The sequence below is a fragment of the Phascolarctos cinereus genome, unplaced genomic scaffold, assembly GCF_003287225.1.
Source record: "Phascolarctos cinereus isolate Bilbo 61053 unplaced genomic scaffold, phaCin_HiC Scaffold_726;HRSCAF=1367, whole genome shotgun sequence".
In the NCBI taxonomy this organism is placed as follows: domain Eukaryota; kingdom Metazoa; phylum Chordata; class Mammalia; order Diprotodontia; family Phascolarctidae; genus Phascolarctos; species Phascolarctos cinereus.
In genome coordinates this window covers 330,186,256-330,197,498 of record NW_027556098.1, presented here as the reverse complement: position 1 = coordinate 330,197,498, position 11,243 = coordinate 330,186,256, and the positions used below count along the sequence as shown (strand labels likewise).

Here is an 11,243-nt window from a genome sequence, read left to right as displayed (position 1 = left end):
CAGGAAAAATGTATTTATGACATAAAAATAGGCAGCAAATTCCATGCATATCAATGAATATACACACTTACATGCAACATACCTCTTACAAAGATAAACTTTAATGTCGTTTGACTGTGTATGTAACCACTTATCTGCTTTGCCCCATAATAACATCATTTTTTTTGTGTGAGGGAATTGGGGTTAAGTGACTTGCCTAGGGTCACATAACTAGTAAGTGTTATGTGTCTGAGGCCGGATTTGAACTCAGGGCCGGTCCTCTATCCATTGCACCACCTACCTGCCCCAGTAACATCATTTTTGTCACAGGTTGAATAGATCTAGGTTTCTGGTTTCCTGCTGCCCAATTTACACTATACCTGAACTAGTTGATCCTATGGCTTAATCATTAGAACTTATCAGAAATAAATCCACACCAGAAATATGCGCACACCCATGTATATATATAAGATATATATACACATATACATATATACATATGTATACATACAGCACACACATGTGCATATACGTGTGTGTGTGTGTGTGTGTGTGTGTGTGTGTGTGTGTGTATTCCTGCATCCCTAAACTGGAGTCAAGAGGGTCCTAGCTGACTGAACAAATATGTGGCCCCTTTTCTGTCATTAACAATATGAAAGTTCAATTCCCTTAACTAAGCATTAGAAAGCAGTGTGATACAGTAGAAAGCATGTTGAATTTGGAATCAGAGGACTTGGATTCAAGTTTTAGATCTGCCATTTACTGTATGACCTTTGGGGGAAGTTCATTTTCTTCTTCTCTAAAATGAGGGGATCAGACTTACAAGGTCTCTAAATTCCTGTCTAGTTCTATATTCTTAAGGTCTAATATAGGAGAAAAATGGTCACAAGATAATCCGGGTCCCAGTTAATTAGAATAATGTATTTGAAGTTTTATTTATGTAAAATACAGTCACTGGTTCTAGCCTAATGGAAATATGTGATGAGAATTTGCATAATGCAACTACTTCACAGGATTCAATATTCCCCTAGTTAATACTTAGCTGTATGAGCACTTCTACCATCTTTTTGTTATTGAATCCATAAAATCCCAAGGATTTTCAGTTTCAGTTAAAATGCAAATTCTCACCAGCTATGATGAGTTTAAGCAATTTCTTTTTATTTATTTATTTATTTATTTTCGACTTAAATACAAAATAAGAAAAGAAATAAAAAGCATCGCCATGTACACAGCAGAACGTAAGAGAGGATTTAAAATATACAGCAATAAATTTCCATTTCAAGAAAGCCTATAAAATAAATACTACACATTGTATTCAGAGCTGCCCATCTTTTCTTTGCTTCTTTGTGAGTTTTCTTTTGTTCTCTGCTGTGCACTTTTTAACTTTGTTCTTTTCTTCCCCCTTCCTGCCCCATCTCCCAAGAAAGCTACAATTAAGTGTGGATATATTTATCCACATCCACACACACACACACACACACACACACACACACACACACACACACATTCTTATATATACATATATGCATACACATACACACAAGCACATATACATATATATGCAAACATTAATTAGAGATCTATAATCATACTCATGTATAGACATATACATTCATATGCATCTGTGTAAGACCATACTACACTTGTTTGTCCTCTGTTTCTCTGGGGGTGGATAATCTCTTCTTTCATAATTCCAAGTCTTTCCATATTTTCCTAAGTCCACCAACTCATCATTTCCTACACCACAGCAATATTCCAACCTTATACTGTCTCTAATTATTTTAAATAGTCTAAAACAATATTAATATGGCTGACACATAGTGTAGTTTCCCTATTTTTCTTTTTTGATTAAATCTCTTTTAGCTTTGATTTTGTCTGAAATCATGATTACTACTCCTGCTTTTTTCCCCTAATAAATTCTACTCTTGATCTTTATTTTATATTTGTGTGTATCTCTTATTTCCTATCCCTCCCAACTCCTCTACTTTACTTCTACCTGCTACCTTGTCTTCCTATTACTTAACCTACCCCCCTTCCAAAGATCCCTTCCTTTTCCTCTCTCCTCTCCAGAATTCAAGTAATCTCAATCAATATTTATTTGCTTAGCCTGTGCAAAACATTGTGCTATGTGCAAGGAAGGGAAAGATGAACAAGGTATTAATTAGTCTCTTCCCCTCATAGAGATTACATTCTAGTAGGTTGCAGGACATGGACACGCATATCTATGATTCAAACTAGGAGGTGATAAATACAAAGACAGAGAATCAGAAGACCTTAGGGTTGGACGAGACCTCACAGGCAGGCTGTGCAGGCCAGCTCAGTCTTGTAAAGAAGTACCCTCTATAACATTCCCAATTGAGTTGTTGTTCAACCTTCACTTAAAGACCTCTAGTAAGGGGGAACCCACTACCTCCCAAGGCAGCCCATTCTGCTCTTGGATAGCTCTTTTTAAATGAAACAATTCTATTAAAGAGTTATTGTATTTTCTATCATGTGCAAGTCAGTGAGCTGGAGTTACAAAGATAAAAACAAGTAGCTGCTACCTACAAAGAGCTCACATTATACAAGAAGTAGGGGAAATTCAAGATGTAAATGGATACATAAATACAAGGTATTTTGAAGTGGGAGAAATTCATAGCAATTGGAATTGAAGCTGGAAGTCAGGCTGGCAGAAATTAGGCTTCACTAACTTCTTATAAAATATTCCACAATGAATTTAAAATGGATACATGACCTGGATATTAAATATTATAATACAAAAGTTCTGAAGAGAAGCAAATTATATACATTTCACAGCTTTGGGTAGGAGATATATTCTTAACCAATAAGGGATAGAGGCAATTATCAAAGACCAAATAAATAATTTGGATTATATGAAATAGAAAAGCTTTTGAACAAACAAAATTAATGCATCTAGGATAAGAAGGGAAATGGTCAATTGGGGAAAAATTATTGGACCAAAATTTTTCAGGTGAAAAAGAGGAAAAAATATTCTAGGGAAGAAGAGAGAAGGGAGTAGGAATTTTTATTTTTTTGAATGGGCTATTATAAGAGAAGGCTATTCATTCACAAACATGGGAGGAGGGAAAGTGGTGAACCATGGGTTTATCTGGGATAGGCAAGGGAAAAAATAACTTAGAATAAATAAATAGAAATAATATAATGGTAGAAATAAAACATCCATTCCTATTAAAAACACTAGAAAGTACAGGAATAAATGAATCTCTGGATAAGGGAAGAGTTTATGACCAAATAAGAGATAGTGAGGATCAAGGAAAGTAAAATAGATAACTTTAAATACATGAACTTAAATTTTTTGCATAAACAAAACCAATGAAGCCAAAATTAGAAAAAAATAGGAAACTGGAGAAAAATTTTACAGAAAATTTCTCTGATAAAGGTCTCATTTTTCAAATATATAGGGAACTGAATCAAATTTGTGAAAATAAAAGCCAACTGGGGTTGGTAAGTGATCAAAGGTTATGAACTGGAAGTTTTCAGAAAAATAAATCAAAACTCTGTATAGTCATATGAAAAAACTCTAAAATGATATTGTTTAAAGAAACGCAAATTAAAACAACTCTGAGGTACTATCTCATACCTATCAGATTGGCTAACATGACAGAAAAGGAAAATGACAAATGCTGGAGAGGACACAGAAAAATCGATATACTAATGCACTGTCCATTGAGTTGTGAACTGGTCCAACCATTTTGGAAAACAATTTGTAATGATGTCCAAAGGGCTATAAAACTGTGCATGCCCTTTGACCCACCAATGCCACTACTAGGTCTCTATTCCAAAGAGAAGAAAAAGTAAAAAGACATATATGTACAAAAATATTTATAACAGCTCTTTTTGTGGTGGTAAAGCATAAGGAATTAGAGGCTACACATCAATTGGGGAATGGCTGAACAAGATGTGGTATAGGACTGTGATGGAATACTAGTATTCTGTAAGAAATGATGAGGGCAATGGTTTTGGAAAAAATGGCAAGAACGATATGAATTGATGCAAAGTAACATGAGCAGCAGCAGGAGAACACTGTACACAGTAACAGTAGCATTGTAATGATTAGTTATTCTAATCTATATAATGATCCAAGACAATTCTAAAGGGCTCAGTGAAAGATGCTATCCACCTTCAGAGAGAGAACTGATGAACTCTGTGTAGATTGAAACATATTTTTTCACTTTATTTTTCTTGCTTTTTTTTGGCAACATGGCTAATATGAAAATATATTTTGCATGATTTCACATGTACAATTGATATCATATTTGCTTGCCTTCTCAATGTATGGGGTGGGACTGGAGTGAAGGAGAGAATTTGGAATTAAAAATTTTAAAAATAATGTTAAAAATAATTAAGTAAAAATTAGAAAAAAATCAGGATTCTAAAAGACAAAAAGGGAGTATGTTTTAGGTTGGGTTAATGCACAAAGTTGGGATATGCAATGTTGGGTTCTAGAAACAAATTAGTAGTCTAGTTTGTCTGGAACATAAGAATTCATAAAGGAGAATAATGCCAATTAACCCTAGGAAGAAAAGTTGGAGCTGGATTATGGGTGGCATTAAATTACTAAGATAATAGGGGAGTAACATGGATCTGTGCTTTAGGTAGATTATACTAGATGGCAGGTGAAGGGTAAATGAGAGGTCAGGAAAGACTGGACATAGGGAGACCAATCAGGAAGCTGTAATATTTATTCAGGGGAGAAGTTACGGGGCCTGAATGAGGGTACTGACCCTTTTAGAAGAGTGGGGACAACTGTGAGAAATATTGTGGGCGTAGACTCAATAAGACTTTACAATTTATTGGCTATGTAGGATTGAGCGTGAGAGAGGAGGTTGTGAATCTGGCTAACTAGGAGGAAGATGGCATCCTAAACAGAAACAGATATTTATAGTTGGGGGAAGATTTAGGGAAGAAGATAATCAGTTTTGTTGTGGACAGGCTGACTTTGAAGTGCCAATGGACATCCACCTAGGGATCTCCAGGAAGCAGTTGTGATTTGATATTAGATAAAATTCAGAAAGCGATTAGGGCTAGATGTATTAAATTGTTTGGTTTTTCTTTACATCAAACCTAAATCTGCCTCTTTGAAAATTCTACCCATTGGTCATAATTATGTTCTCCAGTGTCAAGCAGAACAATTCTAATTGCTCTTCTACATGATGTCCATTCAAATACACATCTCCTTCCCAACTTCCAATTTTCTCTGTGATAGGTGAAATATCTCTAGTTCCGTACGCCAGAGTCTCCAGTCACCTCAGCCTGAAGTAACCTTTCCTTTCTTCAATTTCGCATAGAATATTTCTGAACTTCCCTATCCTTTATACTTGTATTCTAATTTGTAACCTAGTTATTTGTGTACCTGGTTTATCTCCCCTACTAGACTATATGAGTCCACAAACATGGTGTCAGCTATCCTACGGATTTGTATGCCGAGCAAATGAAACATGTTTCACATAGTAAGCACCTGATGAACCTTCATTGAATTGAATTGTTATATTGTACGGCATCTCCTGTTAAAATCCTACTCTGGTGCCTTGTTGTGGCAATGGTGGTGGCCCTGGGTCAGTGGTTTGCAAATTCTGTCAAGTTGTACAATGGTGGAAAGGTATGCCTGGGGACAGACTGCATCCTGAGGTTTGAGGACCACAGCCTCACTACATTTTGAGAGCCTCATCACCAGGGTAGCTATAGAGTAATGAATCTTTTGGTCACAACAATTCTCAATAACATTGATGAAGTTATAGATAGATTGAAAAATAATAACAATAGAATTTCAAGATTTTCAAAGTGCTTTACAAGCATTTGTTATTTTCACAACAATCTTGGAAGGTGGGTGCTAATATCCCCATTTTACTGATGAGAATATTGAGGCAGGCAGAGATTAAGTGACTTACCTGGAACCACATATGCAAGTGTGTATCTGAGGCTACAGTTGAACTCAGGTCTTGATAACCTCAGGTACAGCACTCTATACACTAAGCTGCGACCTCTTCCCTGTATTGGTGGTGGTGGGACCCACACCAAAGTACTTAAATATAATCATCAACAGTAATAAGAAAACCTAGGGATTAATCTATTAATTTTTATTAAAATGCCTCTTTACTCACCAATAGTTTGATTTTGTTCTGTACCTATAGTACATATGTTCCCACCCCTCTCTTCATCCCAAATGCCTTCCCAATTTATTGAGATGAGCTTGTTGTTTATCTTTCATTCTCGAAGAGGAGCATGACATAAAGAAGAGGATGCCGTGACTTGCAAGTGAATTGGATTACAGTGAGGGAGGGCTGGGCAAGGTCACCAGCCTCACTTTCTCCTCCAGAGCCATCTGGGTCCAGTGGCCAGATACAGATCAGAGTGACTGGAGGTGGCCCTGGGAGATGGGCGGTCATCCATTGAAAGCCATAGTTGACAAATTCCTACCAATTCTTTTTAATCCGTCACTCAGAGGAACTGTTAGTTTAATGTAAGTGACATTTAATTACACAGCACAGCAAATTAAGTAACCAATAGTTCCCCTAGGAAATTCTCTTACAGGTTACTACAGCACCAGTGGGGGATAGTCTATATGCACAGAACATCCATGGTAGGGCACATATGGAGGAAACAGAAATATCTGGCCAGGGAACACACACGTAATCTACGGCAACTCATACCTTCTACACTGCAGAATCTGTGATATCCTAGCTATGTGGCCCCAGGAAGGGTGAGTTGGCTCTAACTTAATACAATCCCTCAGCCAGCTGCAACTAGTCACTTTATTAGAGAAGACTTTAGCCATTTTAAAGTCAGTCCTTTGAACTGCTTTTTCTCTTGCTGAGCTCCAACTCCCTGATCCTCATCTTCTTTCTGTTTTAGGGTTAGAAAAATTCCTTTCAACCTCTCTCATGCCCAGTGTCCCTTTATTCATCTCTAGGCTGGACCCTCTGGACCAGGGGTGGGAAACCTGTGGTCTTTGTCTGAATCCAAACTTCACAGAAATCCCCGATTTGTTCTGTGAAGTTTGGATTCAGTCAAAAGGCTGCACTTGAGGACCTAGAGGGCCACATATGGCCTCGAGGCCACAGGTTCCCCACCACTGCTCTGGACTTTCTCTACCATGCCACAGAAATCTCTTCACCCCTGTACTTCTCACTTTAGAAGTATTCTCTGGGGTCAACGAGGTGGTGCAGTGGATAGAGCACCAGCCCTGAAGTCAGGAGGACCTGAGCTCAAATCTGATCTCAGACATATGATACTTACTAGCTGTGTGACCCTAGCAAGTCATTTAACCCCAATTGCCTCACCAAAAAAAAAAATTCTCTCACCCTATGTCCTCTTCTTCTGATTGGTTGGTTCCTCCTCAAACCCCCATTTTAAGGAGGATACTCAAGTCAGCCATACATTTTCCCCCAGCCACATCTTTATTCCTTTATAGGTGACACTCCTCCCTCTCTGGACTTTCTCTACCATGTTCCTGAGTGGTATACCTTCCCAATGTTCCTAGCAGCTATGCAGATGAAGTTGGAGCAGGCTGGGAAGGACAGATGCAGCTGGTGACCGCCACCCTAGTTCCTTTGTTTTGTATTTCTGCCAGCAGCAAAATGACTGATCTTCCTACATACCTAAGCCAAAGAGTTTGTGCTCCTTAGCACATAGGACACAGTTATATTTTAAAGATAATTAGTATGATTATTTGAGAGCACAGACACCTGAGAAAAAACAACAAATATGCCTTATGATGAAGAAAAACTGCCCTTCTGAGAAAAGACAGAGAATCTTCAAAAAAAAGAATAGATATAATAAGAATAATGAGATCCAACAGAATATTAATGACATTAATCCATTAATGGTTAATTAGTTAATTAATTGCTAATTAATTAACAATATTAATCATTAAGAATAATGAAACCCAATAGAATATTAACAATAGCCTTTCATAGAATAACATCAGCTAGTACTTTTTAGGCCTCAACAGTAGTGGGAGTAAGTAACTTCAGCACTAGATTTTTCCTTTACAGGTGTGCTGTTTCAGAGGGGGATCCGTTATTCTAGAGAGTCCCACAACCTTACCAAACCTCAAACATAGGAATTTTCCTACGGCCTCAGCAGGGATACGAGAGATCCAGTGCAGGAAGGGTCACTGGAGGATGTGACGTGAATTCTGCGTCTCCTCCAGATCCCGGTGGATGATTTTTAATACAAACTTTATGTGTATTTTCTGAGGCCCACAAAATAGGAATTATGCAGGAAAATGCTAAACATACCAAGAATATCTTACAAACTCACCCATTTCTTAATACAACACGGTTGTATTTTGTCTTATGCCACAGATGTGTCCTGAAAAATTATATGAAAACCAAATTTTTGCAGATTAAATTGTATCTTAAGAAATTTGGTGAGCTTTACTATTTAAAGGAATTCACTGTGAAATTCTCTTGTTAAACCAATTGCTGTCTAATTTATCCATTTTGTAATGTCAAGGATTAGCTTGAATTCTGTTTTCTGTAGGACACTTTTCCAGTGCCTTCCCTCTGAGATTACCTTCTTTAAATGGTCTACCTCATCTCTTGTACATAGTTATTTGGTTGAATGTCAGCTCCTTCAGGTCAGGGACCATGATTTTGCCTTTCTTTGTATTCTCGGTGTTTAGCAAAGTTCATGGCACACTGTAAGTGCCTGATAAATGCTTGTTGACTGACACATTAGTATGCCTCTACTTTGATGCCAGCATCAACTGTTCAACCTTCTTATAGAGAAAGATGCTTAAGGAATTCTTATTACTTTCTCACTAGGCAACATTTTCCATTTACAATAGCCCAGTTTTTCCACTTACTACCTAGGAACTGAGGCAAATTATTTTACTTCTCTGGATCTCAGTGACTTTGTATAATGGGGCTAAGTTAGACTAGATAACCTCTAAGTTCTCTTTACAGCTTGAGATGGATAATTCTGTTATCTTCTTTTGTACTAAGGCAGCATGACAGTGTAAGGAACACCATCACTGTATCTAGAGTCGAGAGACCTGGGTTTTAGTTTTGCCTCTGTTACAATTATGAACTGTGTTACCTTGGACAACCCCTATAAGCCTCAATTCCTCATCTGTAAACTGGGGTTAATAACTATCCTACTTACCACACAGGTAGATGTATTCTTAGGATCAAATGATCCTGATGTAGTAGATCTTAATAATACAATACATGCTAATAATGCATTGTAAGAATCTGCTACCCTTTGTTTGCATGTATGGCCATCTCTTAATTATCTAGTGGTGTTTTGTTAAGGGAAAAAAGGGATCAAATGAAGTAACAAATACAAAAGCTTGTAGAATGTAAGGCATTTTGAAAATATAAGACAATGTATAATTGTCCAACTATATGCTGCTCTTTCCCCCAACATCTGGTTTCCATCAAACATCAGTGGAATCTTATAACATGCTACTTTGTGAAGTCTGTCTCTCTACATTTTCCTGTCAAAGAAATTTTATTTTAAGGGTATGGCCTATGTTTGGATCAATACAGCACAACTCTATATGGTAAAGTGGGGAAAGGGGGGGGGAATAAGCATTTATATACTGTCTACTATATGCCAAGCAGTGTACTAAGCACTTCACAAATATTATCCCATTTGATATTTAAAATGTGATTTTATTGTGGTGTTAAGAAAATATCCTTTCACTTGGATTCACACACCAGGAAATGAATAATTGAATAGTTGAAACTTTTATTTTAAGTATAATTATGATCTTTTAAAAATGCTTAGGTAATTTTTTAAAAATTGGCTTAGAAGTAGGTCAAAGCTTCAATGAACAGTGAACTTATAAAATACATGACCTTGACAATTGAAAAGTGTTTTCTTTCACCTGCCAGTCTCTAATTTTTCAAAGAACGGATCATCTTATAAGTGATGAAATTCTGTTTTCCCAGCATCTTCCCACTCTTTCTTGGTCATTTCTTTCATTGCTTCATGAATAGGTTTTTTCATTCCTTCTATAGCCATGAGTTTTACCTCCAGTGGGCCCAGATTGGTGTATTCCTGTGGTGACATGACAGAGAAGGAAAGACAAAGGGTTGTTTATCCAACTGAAAGGCTAACATGAGATGGATTAGGGGATGAAGTTTCTTTGGAATAGAGCTGGCCTTTATCTGAAGTGTTGTGTGGTGTCCATTCTGTTGAATAAAAATGTTCCTCCAGTAACTCCCTAATTCCAGATGACTTCAAATCATATATCCTACATGTGGCATGTAACTTTTTTTTTAATTCAATTTTATTTTTTGAGATCTGAATTCTACATCTTCCACCTGCCTCGCCCTTCCCTCCCCCCATCTCCCCATTGAGAAAGCAAGAAAAACAAAACCTATTACAAACATTTATGATCTAACAAAACAAATTCCTGCTTTGAACATATAATAACTTTCAATGTCAAGATTGTTAGGATATATGTGTGTGTATATACACACGTACATATGTATATATACATACATGTATGTGTATATAGCCTTAATGTAATTTTTACATAATAATATTATTAAAATAGAGTTGTGCCCTGTTCATATATAGAGATGCTCTGAAATTACAGGAATCTGCTACCTTTTATTTGTATGTATGGCCATCTCTTAAGTACCTAGTGGTGTTTTGTTAAAGGGGAATAATTATGCTCAGCAACTTGCTAGGTCAGTTTCCTATACCAGAAGTGTGTCAGTGCACAGAGAAATGCTATAACTTTGGGTTTATTATTATGAAATACTTTAAGGTTTACCAAATAATTTCTTCACAACACTTCTCTTAGGTAGACAATGCAAGCATTATTGCTCCCACATTACAGATGAAGAAATGGAGTCTCACAAGAGTTTGTCTAACTTTCCCAAACTCACATGACAAAGTCAGAGCTGGGTCTCAAACACAGAACTTCTGAGTCTGTGATCAGGGATATTGCTTCCAACATGAAATAATTCAGGAGGAATCTACTGAGAAGAGAGTGTGTCATGGTTATCACAGTGAATTCCAAAGACAAATACATGAGGGTGGTTTTGGATTCTTTACAATTCTGGATGGTTTACACAATGATTCCTACTTCTATTCATGCGGATAATGGAGAGTTGGTGATATTTACAAAACATTTCTAATGGTGAGACAGTAGGCAAGTGAAAGGTGATTATCCAATTATCCCTGAGTAAGGGAAGCCTGTATGTTATGCTGATCCAAATACATTATTGACAGACATAGAATTTATGCAACTGATTTTATGCCACTTTCTCTTTACTTAGGAG

General features: G+C 36.9%; 1 protein-coding gene across 1 annotated transcript in view; it reads right to left on the bottom strand.

The window, feature by feature from the left end:
* Nucleotides 1-9,621: 9,621 nt before the first annotated feature.
* Nucleotides 9,622-11,243, bottom strand: part of CCDC83 (coiled-coil domain containing 83) — a 59,528-nt gene continuing 57,906 nt past the window's right edge. The window contains exon 11 of the mRNA XM_020993824.2: nt 9,622-10,008. Coding sequence (XP_020849483.1) covers nt 9,871-10,008 — 138 coding nt within the window. The 3' untranslated portion in view covers nt 9,622-9,870. The remainder of the gene's footprint in view (nt 10,009-11,243) is intronic.